Genomic DNA, 18,754 nt, shown 5'->3' on the forward strand with positions numbered 1-18,754 from the left:
TTTTTCACTAAAATGCCAATAACTCCCTTTAGATTTAACCAATTGGGATGCTTCTCCCTGCATTTTGTTGCATTTTTTAAGCCCTTTCAGATGCATTTTGAATTTTGAAATTTAATTGAATTTTGCCAAAGTTATAGCCTTTTTAAGATTTTTGACGTTTTTGAACCTACAAACTTTGTGTCCCGATTTGCCCCACTTCCCGTTGACCTAGAGTGCTCATATTTTGGCCAGATGCTAGTTTCATATGTACAAACAAGCCCTGAAAGTTTCAGGCAGATTGGCGAGGTCCAAACGACGTCCCATACAAAGGGGTATGCCCTGTTCGTGGACTCGCTCTTATATTGTGATAACAAAAAGTAACATATTTTGTAATTTAAATTAATATTCAATTCTTTGTTATGAATGCCTTGTCAATATATTATACGGTGTTATATTCAAAAGGCATATAATTTTTTTGTTTCATCTATTAATTTTTAATAATGAAATCAAATTTGCAATCTAGATGAATTATTTTTTCAAATTTGTAATTTTAAGATAATACGTCAAAAATGTTTGACTCATGCAGTTTGATCATGAGCAGACCCATCGGCCTAGGGGTTTGACGCTGTTGTCTTGTATAAAAATCTATATTTTTACGATTTTTCAATATTTTATCGAAGTATGCATCTCTTGTGGTTAAAACATAACTTTGGATAAAAATTCAGTAAAATCAGTGGTAATTTGGCGATTTTGTAGTACAAATTAATGTAATTATGATTAAGTCTATAGTTTGATAAAAAAAAACTCAACAAAAAAGTTTCATTGGTGGTCAAACATGATCCAAAAATTAAAGCGTTAAAAAAAGTGCATTAGACCGATTCTTAGCACTTGTTTACCAAGCAGTCATTTTTTCAAGTTGAACTTTGGATGGTTCTGATAATTTTCCATGTTTTCCAACAATTTGAACCACACAAAAAACATATTTCCACACCAAAGTTCCTATTCTAAACATATCTGTGAGCAGATGTTGTAAAATGTATAAACGCTGGAAATTTTTAATTTTCCCGACTTTTTTAAATAATAGCTCAAATTAATGGAAGGACTGCAGATATTTAATCAATCTAAACGGTATTTTATAGTGAAATGACTCTTCTATAAGCCCTCTTATTGACAAAAGCAGATTCTGTAGGTATAAAATTATACAGGACATTTTAAAAGGGGGTATATAGAAGCGTTGTCCCGTCACGAAAAATGACAATTGTTTAATTTGCAATAGTTCGTGAAATCGGATTTGCATCATATTTTGGATTCTCTTCGTACTCAAAAAACCCTTTAAAATGCTTATTAGAAATCGAAAATTGGTCAAAAGGATTCAGAGTTACGACTGACGCAAGTTTGCGTTGTCCCGTCACGCTAATTTTTTGGTCAAGGCACGAATTCAAAAAAGGTGCTCATTTCTCGTGTCTAGAAGCAAATCGTGTAACAGGCCAGTTTTTGATCGATCTAGACTAAATTGACCCTCCAGAATCCAAATTTGCCTGTTGATTTTCCTGAGTCTCAAAGGGAAGCGAGATATTCAAGATGGCGTCTAATATGGCGGCAGAATGGAAAAAACCACCATAAAAGGATTTTCAAGTTCAATCAACTAGTCAAATTTAACTAATTTGGGGTCGCTGAACTCGAATATGAGTCATATAATACTCCAAAGTACTCAGAGAATGTGCTATCCAAGATGGTGGCCAAGATGGCGAACCTAAAATATTGGATTTTTTATACAGAAATGTAACAGGCAGTCAACAGGTCAAATTTAATTAATTTTGGGATGCTGAACTCGAAAATAATCCTTAGAATATTCTAAAGTCCTTAGAACAGTCTGTGCGGCATAATGCCGAATACGGTGACAAATAAATAAATAAGTACTCAGGGAATGCAATTCAATTTTCTAGCTTCGCCATATTGGCCGCCATCTTGGATTGCACATTCCCTGAGTACTTTGGAGTATTATTTGGCTCATATTCGAGTTCAGCGACCCCAAGTTAGTTAAATTTGACCCGTTGATTGCCTGTTACAACCCTGAAAAAAAAATCAAATTTTCTAGCTTCGCCATATTGGCCGCCATGTTGGATTGCACATTACCTTAGTACTTTGTAGTATTATATGGCTCATATTCAAGTTCAGCGATCCCAAATTAGATAAATTTGATCCGTTGATTGCCTGTTACACATCTGAAAAAAAAAATCAAAATTTTCAGCTTCGCCATATTGGCCGCCATCTTGGATTGCACATTCTCTGAGTATTTTGGAATATTCTAGAGCTCATATTTGAGTTCAGCAACCCTTTGTTAAATTTGGCCTGTTCATTGCCGATTACATTTCTTTATAAAATATCGAATATTATAGCACCGCCATATTGGCCGCCATTTTGGATTGCACATTCTCTGAATACTTTGGAGTATTCTAGGAGTCATATTCGAGCTCAGCGACCCCAAATTAGTTAAAGTTGACTAGTCAGTAGAGATTTTCACAATTGCTTCATTTCGTGACGGGACAACGCGAGCAAAACCCTCTTTTGCAAAATTTCTGCGTTGTCCCGTCACGAAACGAAGTACCTGTCAAATCCACAAAATTTGATGAAATTGGGTGATCTAGGATGCAAAATCTTCGTTTTTCATTTTAGAAACAACTGTAGAAAAGGGTTTTTCCAAAAACTTACTAGGAGAGCAGAGTTCTTCACATTTGTGTATAAAAATCAAAATGATCCAATTGTACGATGTTGTCCCGTCACGCTACATATGTATCTCACTTGACTCAAACTTTGTGTTTTTAAATGTTTGCTGGAGTGAATCTTATAGGAAATTTAATGTACTTTCCAAATTTGTATAAATATTGGTACCTTTTCCCACAGATTTTAGAGTAATCAGCAAAAAACTGAAAACATATGCGTACAAACGTTGTCCCGTCACGAAAGAATCGGTCATTATTTTAACTAGTTTTTATTGGTTTTAATAATGAAAATTGTGCTTTTTCAAATGATAGTTTTACGTTTTCATCCATTTCCAACAACAGATGCACTTCTGTTCCATCATTTAAACCAAACTCCCAGCATGGTTAAACTAGTAGTAAATGAAACCGGCTCCAAAAATCATGACCCGGCAATAATTTTCCCACAAGCCCCGTACAAACATTAAGCAAGAATAATCGCCTTGTCAATTGGGTTTGCCTAGGATAACATGTATTTCTTTATTACTTCGCTGAAAAATTTATCGCCACACGGATCGTCGGATAGGAAAGGTGTCCTCCTCCTCCTACGAGGGGGTTGATCATAATCCGCAGGGTGGCTTGCTGACTGTTGGCAATTAAACTTGGTACGCTTAGAGAGGAAAAAAAACAACAACAAAACTCACGTTGATGCAACTGTCGTCGACGGTTTTCCGCTTGTCGAGGCTGTTCTGCTTGGCCGAGGTTGTGGTCGACGTCCAGCTGGGATCCAACGGGGAGCTGGTCTTGCCCGACGTGGTGCCGGTTCCCGGCTCGCCCGTCTTGAAGGCCGGATTGTCGAACGCATACTCGTCCTTCTTGCCCTCGGGATCCTCCGGGACCAGTTGTGAATCTGCAGGGAAAAAAAACGAGACAAAATACGCACAAGACACATGTTAATGGTACTCGATTAATAACGAATCCGGTGGTCCGCCGGATGGTTTGGGATTAATAATGACCCAGAGAAGGCACGATCAGCAGCAGCTTGTTGGCGTTGTTACGTCTTGTTACAAATCAATTAAAATAAAAATATTTTTTTTCAAAAATATGCGACATATAAAATTTTTTGAGCATATTTAAATTTTTGAGATTTTTTTTTTATAAAATAATCTAGATTTTTTTTGTTGAGATCAAGCTATAAAAAAAGCGAAATGTGGCAAGATAACACAAAAGTGACGATCTCTTTTATTTTTTTTTCGGTTAAACGACACGGGAAATGCACGTTTAATTTTTAAGTACGTTATAATCGTCATTTGCTTCGCAATAAAGTCCGACGACGCTGGTATAATTTATATCGAAAGGTCGGCTTAAACGCCTCATTACGGACGATTATTGAATCGATCGATTAGCGGAACGATATTGCACTTGCACCATTGCTGTTTCAGCGACGCGTTTTTTTTTTGTTGCTGCAATGGACAATACCGCGTCGATCGTCGTCAATCGAAGGATGAAGAAAAAAAGGTAATTTTAAGAAATTAAAGCACGCGCTGTAGAGTTTCGGCGGCTTGAAGGCCAATTTTCATGGGTATTAGCGGGTTGAATGAGGGCTGTTTGAGGGGATCAATGGAATTACGAGATGAATGGGAGAGCTAATTGATTTAGGGTCGACAATTGTAGCGGTTTTTTGGGTTGAAGCGAAGTGAGGGTGAAACTGGTAGCGTGTATGTTTTAGAACAGATCATAGTGTTCTGATTACCTCTGTACAAAATGTCAAATTGACCCTCTTTTTCTTTGTTTATTAGGCTCAAACTTTTTGGAGGCCTTCCCTATGATCCGAGAAGCTATTTTGTGTGATTGGTTTACCCATACATGTTTCCATACAATTGAAAAATGGTACGTAAATATTCGCAAATCTGTACGGAATATTCTGATCTATTTGGTGACTTCGGCAAAGTTGTAAATATTGACTTTTTTCGCAAAAGAATAATTCCCAAAAACCTTTTTTTTTATTTTCGATTTTTTTATATGTTTAGAGGACAAAAACCCACAACTTACGAGCCATCGAGAAGTAGGGCCAAACAATTTGCCAATGAAAAAAAAAGTTTTTCTGAGAATTTAGCAGTTTTTTTTACTTAAGTTTTGAATGTAAACTTGAATTTGCAATCGCAAAAGTACTGTGTGTGTGTGTGTGCAACCAACCAGACGGGACCACGTGGTCACTTCTTACAAATTGAGTTGTTTTCATGTATTTTTAGATCTACATTCTATACATGCAAATAACTCGCATAGGCATTTGGAAGGTGTTAGCTCTGCCGAGCTTCGGTGACCCACTTCTACGCTGGCTAGCCGAGCGCGAGGTACTTCAGCTTTATCGACAAGCCCCGCCCTGAAGAACGTTTGCACCAATCGGGTTCAAACGTTATTTAGAACTTCCGAACCCTTGTCAAATGGACAAGGACCCAGCGCGTATATAGTTGATAGTAACAGTATTCCTAATTCCAGTCATAGCTCACCAAGCCGTGATGGCCTAGTGGTTAGAATTTTTGCTTACCAATCCAAAGGACGGGGGATCGAACCCCGACTCGAGCGAGTTTGATTTTTCGTTCATGTTCAGAGTTTCAAGATTTATAATTCCTATACTTTCTCGTTGGGAGCAGATGGGAATCGAACCCAGGACCATTCGCTTACAAAGCGAACACCGTAACCAGTCAGCCACGGCCGCTCCTGATTTGCAATCGCAAAAGTACTTAACAGAAATTTTAATAAAGTAAAGAAACTGAGAAACATTGAAATTGGACCTCTGGTTGCTGAGATACAGAGAATAAAAGAAAAATAAACAGGAAAATCGAACTTTTCAATATCTCATCCAAACAGCCCCCCATTTTCTAATCTCAGTAACCAATAATCCAATGATAAAAAAATTATACATTTATGATTTTTTTTTATATTTCCAAATTTTTTAAACTATTTGAATCAAGACTAACATTTTGAAAGGGCATAATATTGAATAATTCTCATGCTTCCAGATGACTTGTCTTGATGAGCTAAATTTTTCTCGTTTTGTTAAGTTTTGAATGCCGTAATATTTTATTGAGTCTAGATTTTTTGCTAGAAGTTGTTATAAATTAAATGTTAATTTTAAATTATTAATTAACTATTAATTGCCGGGACCGTGGTGTAGGGGCAAGCGTGGTTGCCTCTCACCCAGTCAGCCTGGGTTCGATCCCAGAAGGTCCCGGTGGCAAATTTTGAGACGAGATTTGTCTGATCACGCCTTCCGTCGGACAGGGAAGTAAATGTTGGTCCCGGTCTAACCTAGAGGTTAGGTCGTTAGCTCAGTCCAGGTGTAGGAGTCGTCTCCCTGGATCCTGCCTCGGTGGAGTCGCTGGTAGGCAGTTGGACTAACAATCCAATGGTCATCAGTTCGAATCCCGAGGTGGATGGAAGCTTTGGTGTAAAAAGAGGTTTGCAATTGCCTCAACAATCAAGCCTTCGAACACCTAGTTTCAAGTAGGAATCTCGCAATCGAGAACGCCAAGGCAATGCTGTAGAGCGAATAATTTGATTTGATTTTTTGATTTTTTTAAATTTAAACTGCTACTGAAAATATGAGATGTCAGCAAAACTTTTTGATTTGTATCCTTATTCATTTTTTTAATTTAAATTAAAATATTCGTGTGAAAATTACCAAACAAATTCAAAAAAATTCATATATTACGGCAGTAACTGTCGATTTTTTTTCAATGTATCGTGAAATACTATAAAAAAAAAACGAATCATTTGATTTGAAATGCAGAAATAAACGATAAACAATGTTTTCTAAATAGTTAACAAATGAGTGTAAGGGAGGACGGCTATACTCGTGTTTTACTACTAAAATTTATAAAAGTTATTGATATTACACCTTATGATAAATCACTTGGAGCCACTTTTTGCAAAACAAATAAATGACATTTTTTAAAGTAAGAAAAATTTGCCTTCATCACGTGTGTGACGCAAATATTAATTTGAAAAAAGTGCTATATTACTAAAAGATTTTCAATTCAATATTTTGATGATAATGGTCTTAACAGTAAAATCAAGGTTTCATGTATGTTTATCTTAGTTCTCTTAGTCTCAAAAAACAGTGTCCGTCATACCCTCGCAAGAGGACAATGTATAAAAAACCACAGTTTTATTTTTTAAATCAATTAGAAGTAAAGAAAAGTTTATTTAAGAGATACCAAGTTCGATCAATTATATGAAAAAGTAGTTCAACTAGGATTTGTACTAGGTGAAAGTATTGATCTATTTTGATGTTAAATGAGTTTTTACCTTAGGGTGGCCGTCTTATCCCTATTTCCCCTACAAGGTTTTTCCTTGAACATTTCGATGTTGATCAATTTTTTTGTTTGCTTCCATGCAAATAAAAAAGAGGGTTGCTAAATTTGTACAAACGGTAAGTCCACACATCCTTCCTCCCCTATTAATTCTGCGAAATGTGTTCCGTCCAAAGAATCTATCTCTGCGGTTATTGTAACGTAGTAGGCCTGGCCGCTTTGAATTTTGCAATCATTGTTGGCTTCACTCGGAAGTAATGCATTGCCATTAATATTATGATCTAACCACAAGTTCATCCTGGTCCTGGCTTCCTGGACTGGCTCGATTAGATTAGATTAGAATAGCATTACTGTAACCATTAAAATGTTCAACACTTTGAATAAAATTTGTAATACAATTATTGTTTTCAATAATTCGTATTTAATAAGAGTGCCGCAATTATGGAGTGAACAGAATTGAAATTTTGGATTCTTCAAGATGCTTGTATTTATACAAATTGAACTTAAATGCAAGTGATTTAATTTAACAACCAAAATTTCAAAAAATAACTAAAAATTTTAAATCAAATTTTAGAAAACGTTACATGGCAAAAGGTAATGAAATAATAGAAAATTTTATTAAAAATCAAAAGATTTTCTGCATTTAAAATGCGAATATTGAAAAAGGTGTTTGCGTAAACTTGAAAAAAGTTTCTGGCATTGGGAATCAGGATGAAGGTAATCAACTTTTCATTTCTACCTGGAACTGCGTTCAAGTATTTCGTAAAACAAAATTGGCAAAAAATTGCTTCAGAAGAGACAAAATAATACAATAGGGCAGAGTAGTCATCAATGAGACACTTTTGGTTTTCAACTTTCAACGATTGTCAGCATGTTTTAATGAGCTTTTTGATCCATTTTCTTTCTTTTAATGTATTCTAACATTGCCCAAAATATGTGATCGATCTGACGTCTACAGCCAGAGTCATTCAACTGTCTCATTGTAGACGCACTTGGCAGGAACAATGAGACAGCTGGAGAACAATGAGACACTCTACGAAAATCAATATTTTTCTAGCTAAACATCATGTTCTTTTGTTGTTTCATTGCAGGTTACTTGCTTTGGACATTTTAAAGCAATTTTGCCAACTTGAAACTTTTATTAACAAAAGTTATACTAAAATGTATTTAAATTTTGTAGAATCCATATATTTATACCGAATAACATTATATTATTGGTTTAATGAAGTTAAAACTCAATAAATATGTCAAAAATCACTTTCATTTCATTTTTTGAATGATTTCCATAGATTTTGAAATGTTTAATGAAGAAAAATCAAAGTGTCTCATTGTTACCCATGGACTGAAAGAAGTGGGGAACAATGGTACAGCCCTGAATTCTGGGTATATTCTTAATTTTGGTCAAACCTAATGAAAGGACATTGTAGCCCAACTCATTTCCTATGGAACGTCGAAAGAAATCTGAAGAAATATTAGTTTTGGTGTTAATGGCAGCCTACAAGCGAAAAAGTAATTTTTATCCATTATTTATTTTTACACCCCAGAATTAAACATTTATGAATAACTTTGGAAGATAGCGTCCATAACCAAAGCCACTATCATGGCCGGAGTGTATCCTGTAGACACACCTTTCCCCCAAATATGAGCCTGATTGGTTGAAACTACTACTTGTGAGAGCCATTTTATCATTGTTACCCGTGTCTCATTGATGACTACACAGAAAAAAATATTCCTGTAAATTTACATTATTTATCATGTACCAAAAGGTATCATGATAATTGATGTATATTTACATTAGGTTTATTGGAAATTTACATTAGATTCATTGGAAATTTACATTAGTTTTGAAAATTTACATTAGTTTTGGAATTTACATTAGTTTTGGAATTTACATTAGTTCAAATCAACTAATTCTAATTGGCCAATGGGAATGAGAAGCTCGACTTGGATTGCAGTAGGAAAAGGGTGTGGCCTATGTTCTATTTTAAAATGGTTGAACCGGGCAGCAAAAGGAAATTCTGATTTTAAAAAGATGTTTCACAGGTAGGGGACGCTTTCTCGTCGACGGCCAAGTGGAATAATGCTGGACTGGAATCGAACGGACGACGGGTAGGATGTTCGGTGTTACTGCTGCTACCCGCTGCCGACTGAGCCATCTTCGCATTTTATAAACGAGCGGCTAAAGCATCAACTTGCTCAGGTCGAGGCACAGGCAGTGGGCCAGCGAAGTATGAGAGCGATAGAAAGAGAACCAAACATAACTATTTTTAGTTCGGGTAGTTTTGAAGTCAACGTTTGGCAGAAATACATTGGATATATGATTTACATTAAATAGAAATTTACAGGAAGCCGAACACGGGTAGAAATTCATCAGATTTGAGTTTCCATGCTCAACGTTTCCATTAGATTCATGATTTACATTAGATTTAGATTTACATTGGAGTAATTTCCATGACTTTTTACTCTTTACATCATATTTCAACATTACATTGAGTGAGTTGACATAAGAAACAGTAATTACGTGCTGTGTAAATTCACATATTTTTTTCTGTGTACTCTACCCTACAGAGTTCAACACTTGGAAATTGTTTTTAAGAGAAATTGATGGAATTATATAAAAGTAAATAGCATCACGCGAGAATAGCAATTTCAACCCCCGCAGTGACATCCTACGCTCAAACACAAAAACACACCAGGCTAATCAGCGATTAACCTGTCGCCAATTATCCGTCAATTTTCTGTCATCACGTGCCTCTGGCCACTCATCGCAAGCCGATTATCGCCAATCTCATATCCTATCCAATCCTATAAACTGTGTCTCTGGCGTCGTTTGTCGAGTGTGAGGGTGCTTTCACCTCACGGCCGTTAATCGGGGGGCCATTCATCAACACTCACTGCTCAATAGAAATTCCCACTTTCCTCAAAGCCTCAAACTTTACTAGAGAGAGCGAGAGACAGACTGGCCGAGCGCAGTGAATGAAACTGAAACCCCATAATAATCGAATCGAAAGTAAAAGTGTCGCCACACATAGCAAAAGTGGCAAGAGCACCGATCTCCACTTGGTCAGGACCACTCAGCTGATATCTGGTCTGCGGTTGGTCCACACTCTTCAGGTGGCATCGTTGGAACAAGTTGGAAGCATTCCATAAATCACCGCACTCGTCATTCCGTTGACCATATTGGGAAGTTGGAGCGGCCGGCAGCAAGTTGTAACTCTTCCAAGGTGGTGCAGAGTGAACGCACTTCTTGAGAGCGATTCTCTGTGAAATCAACTTTAAATATTTTTTTTTGCAATTCCGTCGTGAAACTACTTACTTTTCCTGTCATTCTTGAACGACGAAATAGCCTACTTTTCTGTACCAAAAATAACAGAATCGAATAGCAACACTTTTCAAAATAAATGCTGAAAAGTTCTACTTTTCAGCACTTAAATGGGTGCTGAAAAGTTCTACTTTTCAGCACTTAAATGGGTGCTGAAAAGTTGAACTTTTCAGCACTTGTTTCGAAAAGTAACACTTTTCAACATTTTTTTGATTCAAGCGATTTATTGACAAAATACATGAAAATTTGACATAAAATTTCACTCAATGGGTGTTTTTCGGAATTGCAAAAAATGTTGTATGGAACTCGTTGCAAAAAGAGGATTTTTTCAGCACTCTTCGTATTTATCTAACTCGGTGAACCTCGTTGGATAAATGTACGACTCGTGCTGAAAAAATCCTCTTTTTGCAACTTGTTGCATAAACTACTATTTGACTTATTTGTCTTTATTGTCTTTATTGTCTTTATTGTCTTTATTGTCTTCATTGTCTTTATTGTCTTTATTGTCTTTATTGTCTTTATTGTCTTGAACAAACTTGTAGAATTGCATTTCTACAGAGAATCCTCCCCTCAAGATCTTGATTGCGGCACGACGTCGAAGACCGCGTCAACGCATCATCACACCTGAGGACCTGCCGCGTCTTCGTTGGCGGCATCTCCCGTTCCAAAGAGAGTGCGTTGTTACGAACCGGTAAATCACACATTAATTAATCAACTCTCCTGTTGCCCCTTCTCGCAGTGGAGTATTTTTGGAATGTCTCTGCGGCGGAGACCACAGACGGGGAGTCTCGGAGATGCCTTTCAATTGATTGGAAACCGATTTGCGGTTGACGCTCGGTCAGGGCTGTCCAGCCGTTTCTTCCAACGAGTTGCGGACCCGAGACCTGGTTGAACACGTGACAACGGCGATCAAGTTCAAGCTATCGAGTTCCAGCCACTCGCGTATGGTGGTATTGCATTACGTGACTGCATTCAACTTGTGATCAGGCATGCCAGATTTTGAAGATTTTCGGGCACATCACAAAAACGCAAATGAGTTTAACTTGATGGCGAAATAATATTTTACAAATCTGTTTTTGGCAAAAGAAGCAAAACATTGTTATCTTTTTCGTGAGTAATTAATTTAAATAGAAATCATCGAATAACATGGCAAAATAATACGTTTGAGCATTGAGCCTGTGCTCGAAAATCTTCAAATGTGGCATCCCTGCTTGTGATTGCAAACGTTGCGTTGCAGATGTTCGGCGACGGCGTGTACAGATTTAATCGCCGCAGGAAAAGTGCAAACAGATCAAGTGAAATTCATAACCCTCTTGACCGCGCAAAATGGCACTTTTTTTTTTGCTGAATGCCTTGTGTATCCACATGAACAAATAATGAGTTGATGAAGGGCTTCCACAAGGTTCCACAAGAGGCGCCCCGAGGAAAGGGGCCGTGGAAGGTAGTGTTTTGCTGTCATTTCGCGACTCGACGACGACCTGATGGTGGTTTCTCATGCATCCAATCAACCCTTCGGACCCGTTCATTATGTCGTGCGGCCAAGTGTCTTGCGAACCTTTGTGGTGAACGGACACTAGAGCTGCGGTATTTTTTACTACCTAAGCTCAGAGTTATTTCAAACAAAATTCACAGTCTTTTTAAAGACTACCTGAGTTACTTTCCAAAATTCTAAACAGTCTTTTCAAGACTAACCCCACCTGAAATTTTGTTGTATTTTACAAACGAAGCCATCTTTTTAAGAGAACTTTGCTTGCAAAATGCGTCAAAACAAAGGTAAACGCAAATCTTCTGAAGATTTGGTCGTTACGTCGGTGAAGCGTTTGAACGCTAAATCGGCTAACGGAAACAGAAAAAGAAAACAGCCTCATCCGAGGTCTGATTCTGATTCTGAAAGTGAGGTCAATTCTCCAATTCCATTGGCAAACGGTTTCGGTGTTTTATCCGAAACTGTGGACAAGGATCCTTCTCCTCGTACTGAGCCTTCTGCCGTCGAGAAACGAGTAAAGGCTCCGCCAATTGTAGTGACTTCCGTCTCCGATTTGGCCAGCTTTCGAACGCAACTGAAGAATTGCAAGGAAACTTGCAATTTGAAGGTTTCGTTCCAGCTTGGTCGAAGAGGAGAATGTCGCTTGTTGACGGAATCTTTACAAGATCACCAAACTTTTGTTGGTTATTTGAAAAACCACAAACACAATTTCTACACGTATGAGACCAAGAATGCTCGTCCATTCAAGGCGGTCCTGAAAGGTCTCTCCAATGACTTGTCGGTGGATGAGATCAAAAACGAACTTAAGGTGTTGCTTGGCTTTGCCCCATCCCAAGTAATACCAATGAAGAAAAAATCAAACGGGAATATTTCTCGCTTTGGTTTGACTTCACAATTTTATCTGATTCATTTCAACAGAAATGAAATCAACAATTTGAAACTTTTGGACAAGGTTCAGTTTTTGTTCCATGTACGGGTAAAGTGGGAGCATTTTAAGAAACATGGCGGTAATGGCCAGAATCTGACCCAGTGCCGGCGTTGCCAGGCATTCGGTCACGGTACTGATCATTGCGCCATGATTCCAAAATGCATGGTTTGCGGGGATTCTTCTCACGACAAGGACAATTGTCCCGTGAAAGAAGTCACCCAATTTAAATGTGCAAATTGTGGTGGAAATCACAAATCAAATTTCTGGGATTGCCCCATCAGAAAAAAGGTTTTGGATTCTCGTGCTAAGCATCAGCCGAAATCCAAACCGAAATTTTCTCAAAGTCAGGTTGTACCTGCATCTTTAAATCAAACGTTCGTGCTGTCTCACTCGAACAATGCTAGAAATACCCCTACCGTGGAAAAGTTAGGTAACAGCAATGGCATTTCTTATGCCAACGTCGTTTCGGGTTCGGGTTCATCCACGAATTTTAAATCCTCTACCAATTTTCAAATTGGGCAGGTACCTCAAATTTCATTTGAAAATTTTTCTGCTGGCAACGCTTTGGGATCTTCTGATCTCGGCGATGTTACGTTTGAAAAAATGACTTTTTTGCAAAACTCACTGTTTGGTTTGATTCAAACAATGAGTAATGCTACATCCATGATGGAAGCAATCCAGATTGGATTAAAATTTGCGAATGATGTTGTTCTTACCCTAAAGTTTAATCATGGATCTAAGTAATTCCATCAATATTATGAATTTTAATGCTCGCTCTTTAAAAGCGAAAGAAAATGAATTTTTCAACTTTTTACGAGTTCATAACGTGCATGTTGCTGTTATAACCGAAACATTTTTAAAAACTGGCACTTATTTGAAAAGTGATCCAGATTATAAAGTTATAACCAATAACAGAATGAATCGAAATGGCGGTGGAGTTGCAATAGTTATCCACCGTAGTATGACTTATAGTACGTTACGTGACTTTAAGTTAAAAGTTATTGAAAGTTTGGGCATTGAACTTGAAACTTCTTTTGGGAAAATTATGATTGCAGCTGCATATTTGCCTTTCCAATGCACTGGGGAAAATAAAAATTATTTCAAAGGGGATTTGAATAAACTTACTCGGCATAGATCTCGATTTTTGATCATCGGTGATTTTAATGCCAAACACCAATCTTGGAATAATTCAAAAGTAAATTCCAATGGTAAAATTCTATTCAGAGATTGCACTTCTGGTCTTTATTCGGTTTTATACCCGAATGGGCCAACTTGCTTTTCTTCTGTTAGAAATCCATCAACAATTGATTTGGTTTTGACAAATCAAAGTCAGTATTGTGGTCCTTTAGTGACTCATGCTGATTTTGATTCTGATCATCTTCCAGTAACTTTTTCACTTTCTCATGAAGCAGTTACCAGACCCAATAGTTCTGTGTTTAATTATCACAAAGCTAATTGGGACAGGTATCAGCATCATATTGAGAACAATTTAAATCATGATTTTGTTTTAGAAACCAAAGCTGATATTGATTCAGCCTTGGAATCTTTAACTAATGCGATTTTGGATGCTAGGAATATTGCTATTCCTAAAGTCCAAGTCAAATTTGATTCTCCCATTATTGATGACGATCTTCAGCTTCTGATTCGTCTGAAAAATGTTCGCCGAAGACAGTATCAACGTTCTCGTGATCCTGCACTGAAGCGAATTCAAAAAGATTTGCAAAAGGTTATTGACCACAGATTCACTCTCCTGCGAAATGAAAAGTTCGCAAGAGATGTCGAACAAATTAAACCTTATTCCAAACCTTTTTGGAAACTTTCAAAGGTTCTTAAGAAACCTCAAAAACCAATCCCTTCTTTAAAAGATGGTGATAATATTTTATTAACTAATGGGGAGAAAGCTCAAAAACTTGCTCAGCAGTTTGAGAGTGCCCATAATTTCAACTTAAATGTTTTGAGTCCTATTGAAGATCAAATTTCAATAGAATTTCAGAATATTGTTGAACAAGAATTTTCATCAGATGAAGTTTTTAATACGGATCTGAATGAAATAAAATCTATTATCAAAAAATTTAAAAATATGAAAGCCCCTGGTGAGGATGGCATTTTTTACATTTTAATTAAAAAATTACCTGAAGCTACTTTAAGTAGCTTGGTCAAAATTTTCAACAAATGTTTTGATTTGGCATATTTTCCCAGTAGTTGGAAAAATGCCAAAGTAGTTCCGATTTTGAAACCGGACAAAAATCCTGCCGAAGCTTCAAGCTATCGGCCCATTAGTTTGCTTTCATCTATTAGTAAATTATTCGAAAGAATAATTCTTAATAGAATGATGACGCACATTAATGAAAATTCAATTTTCGCTGATGAGCAGTTTGGATTTCGCCTTGGGCATTCAACTACTCATCAGTTGTTGAGAGTTTCAAATTTAATTCGAAGCAACAAATCTGAGGGCTATTCTACTGGCGCTGCTCTTCTAGACATAGAAAAAGCATTTGACAGTGTTTGGCATAAAGGTTTGATTGCGAAATTGAAAAGGTTTAATTTTCCGATTTATATCGTGAAAATTATTCAAAATTATTTGACGGATCGTACTCTACAGGTATGTTATCAGAACAGCAAATCTGATCAACTACCTGTACGTGCTGGCGTCCCTCAAGGAAGCATTTTGGGTCCAATTTTATACAATATTTTTACTTCTGACTTGCCTGATTTGCCCCCAGGATGTCAGAAATCACTTTTTGCTGATGATACAAGCATCTCCGCCAAAGGTAGAAGCCTTCGTGTCATCACAAGAAGATTACAAAAAAGCTTGGATATTTTCAATTCTTATTTGAAAGAATGGAAAATTACTCCAAATGCTGCAAAAACTCAACTTATTATTTTCCCTCACAAACCAAGGGCTGATTTTCTTAAACCAAAAAGTCATCACATTATAAAGATGAATGAGGTAAATTTAAAGTGGGAGGATCAAGTGAAATATCATGGACTTGCTTTTGACAAAAACCTTACTTACAAGGATCACATTGAAAGTATCCAGGTTAAATGTAACAAATATATTAAATGTTTGTATCCACTTATAAACAGGAATTCTAGACTTTGTCTCAAGAATAAACTGTTAATTTATAAACAAATTTTCAGACCTGCCATGCTTTATGCTGTGCCGATCTGGACAAGCTGTTGCTTAACCAGGAAGAAAAAACTTCAGAGGATTCAGAACAAAATTCTGAAAATGATTCTGAAACTTCCTCCCTGGTTCAGCACCAGTGAACTTCATCAATTAGCCGAAGTTGACACTTTGGATGTTATGTCCAATAAGATAATTGATGCATTTCGACAAAAATCATTGCAGTCTTCAGCTGCATTGATCCGCTCTTTATATAGTTTATAAGTTAGTTTTAAGGTATCCCTTTTCCTTTTTGTACATGTAGGACCTCCTACATTTGAAATCACTGAATAGCGAAAGCTACAATATTTCATGAATAAATGAAAGTTGCTAGTATTTAAAATGGAGGTGAAAAGTCATCGATTGTGATTGGACACTCAATAATATTTTAACTGAATGAATGTACATGGAAAAGAAAAACTGAATAAATATAAATTAAAAAAAAAAAAAAAAAAAAAAAAAAAAATGTCGTGCGGCCAAGATCAACATGAAAATTGTGACCATGGGGCGAGGGACAACAAAAAATCGTTTAACGGATGTATCGTTGAAGAGTGTTGGTGATGTTGGAAAAAGGTAAACATGACTTTAGAGATTGGAAAATGAACTTGATTTATGATTCATAGTAATTGTAATGTTTTATTAATTTTCATGAGAAACACCCAAAAATTCAAAACGATCATTAGAGAGGAAAACGATTTCAACATGGAGGTGAAATCGCAGCACCCTCGATTACTCTGTTGTAAAATAGAACGTACGCGGTACGAGACGATCGAGAGCATTTTTCTCTCAGATCATCCATTATTCTCTCGATTAAAATCGAGACCATTTTACTCTCAACCGTAACACGGTTTCAAGTTGATTTGATGTCATTTTTCGAAATCCGTTGCTCTTTTCAAAAATCAACGCACAAGAACCATGATAATAATGACAGGTTCACAAATTGATAACGTCATGATTCGAATTCCCGGTCGCTTCGAAACCCGGACACTTCAACTTGTTTTATCAATTATTTGGGTATAAGTTCGCATTATGAATGTCCAAACTGTGTTATTTGATGAATTTTAACATCAACTTTCATTTAAAGTTTGTTTGAACGCTGTAGTTAATGCCAAAACAATTAAATAAAATAAAATTATAAGTTTACCAAAAATGCGAAACAATTCACGTGAAATATTTCATAGGCGTCCGAAGCACCGGGAAGGCAAAGCAGAAATTTATGCTTTTGATTTCCTTAAATCCTAGCAATTTTTTATATAAACTATCGATTGTTTTGATGTTAACAGCTTATTTGAGACCTAAAGAATGCCATTCGCTAACATTTCAGTCCAAATTTGTGCGATTCATAAGTAAAATCGAGTGTCCGGAATTCGAAGCAAAAGTGTCCGGATTTCGAATCAGCTTTTGACAGTGTCCGGAATTCGAAGCACAACAAGTCATTCTAATTTTCAAATTCTGATGAAAAATTGTTAGAAAAGACATATTTTGCTTGCATTCTCTTAAAACTGACTGTTTATACTAAATCCTGATGATATTTCTACATTTTCAACTTATTACATGATTTTTTGCCAGTTATAACAAAAATAATATGGTACCAAGTGTCCGGATTTCGAATCATGACGTTAGCGCCCTAGATTAGATTCCTTTCAAGCTCGAGGAAGCGCATCAACAAATTTAAAATACAACTCTCGGAATCTCCCGGCAAGACCCAATAACATAAATCCACTGCTCAGCTCCGAAGCAACGACAACACACATCAACCTTCCAGAACAACCTGAGAAAAGCATTGAAATAAGAAAGAACCCGAGGACCCCAGGTAATAATAAGAATTGCCCTCCGGAGACCATTTCTTCGCCTCTTCTTCGAAGTGTGTTGCAAGGATCTGATGAAGGCCCCCGGTACGGCGGCTGATGTCCCAGATGGTAGCCCATTTGAAGGTATTATTGTTTACGATCTGCTTGCTGTGGCTTTCCGAGCACACATCATTCGGAATGTCGGAATTTTGTACCCACGGTAGTTGTGGGAGTGTGCTAGGGGAGGTTCGGGTTTGGTTGAGAATTTGGAAGTGAAGTTGGTGAATCTAGCAATTTAATCCAGAAGGGAAACGATCACCAGTTGTGTTGGTCCGAGCCGGGGATGGAACTCCCGATCTTCAATAATTACACAACCATTTTTAAAAAAAGTTGATATCATTAAACGCTACACAGAAAAAAAAAATCATGGTAATATTAAATCTGGGAAGGGGTACATATTTTATGTCAGAAAAAAGGTGTAATTTTACCTCTGGAAATTTTTAATTTTACCACTTTTCTGGTGTAATGTCACTTTTTCAGTCTAAATTGAGGTAAAATTACATCATAAAAGAGGTAATATTCAACCTTACAAAATTACAGCTTCCAAATTTACATTATTTTTTACTGTGTACAGTTTTCTCAAGGTATGATAGATTTGGGTTCCCTAAAAAAGCTTAAATTGACAGAGTTGAATTTTAGTGAATTTCCTGCCAAATAAATAAAATCGTAAATATCAATATAAATAATATTGAATTATCTTAAGCAACCATGCGCACCCAGGTTCATCTATGGCAGTATCAAAAATGAGGTGTGCGCATGGTTGCTGAAGAATTTCCATACCATACCGAAATTTACAATTTTATTTATTGGCAGGGAATTCACTAAAATTCAATTCTGTCGATTGGAGCTTGTTCAGGGAGCCCAAATCTATCATACCTTGATGGAACTGAAGCGTTTACTGACATCAACTTCATAAATGTCGAGTTGTGTTTTAGATTTGTTTGGAAATTTTGATTTTTGGGTAATTTGTTCTTGAGAAAGTTCAATGATACTAATTAGTTTAATATT

The 18,754-nt window shown here is 36.7% G+C and overlaps 1 protein-coding gene across 2 annotated transcripts in view; it reads right to left on the reverse strand.

The window, feature by feature from the left end:
• Window positions 1–18,754, reverse strand: part of LOC120414873 (formin-J-like) — a 196,346-nt gene that overhangs the window by 19,304 nt on the left and 158,288 nt on the right. For both annotated transcript variants that reach the window (XM_039576194.2, XM_039576195.2), the window contains one exon: window positions 3,383–3,588. In XM_039576194.2, coding sequence (XP_039432128.1) covers window positions 3,383–3,588 — 206 coding nt within the window. The remainder of the gene's footprint in view (window positions 1–3,382; window positions 3,589–18,754) is intronic.

The sequence above is a fragment of the Culex pipiens genome, chromosome 2, assembly GCF_016801865.2.
Source record: "Culex pipiens pallens isolate TS chromosome 2, TS_CPP_V2, whole genome shotgun sequence".
Taxonomy (NCBI): domain Eukaryota; kingdom Metazoa; phylum Arthropoda; class Insecta; order Diptera; family Culicidae; genus Culex; species Culex pipiens.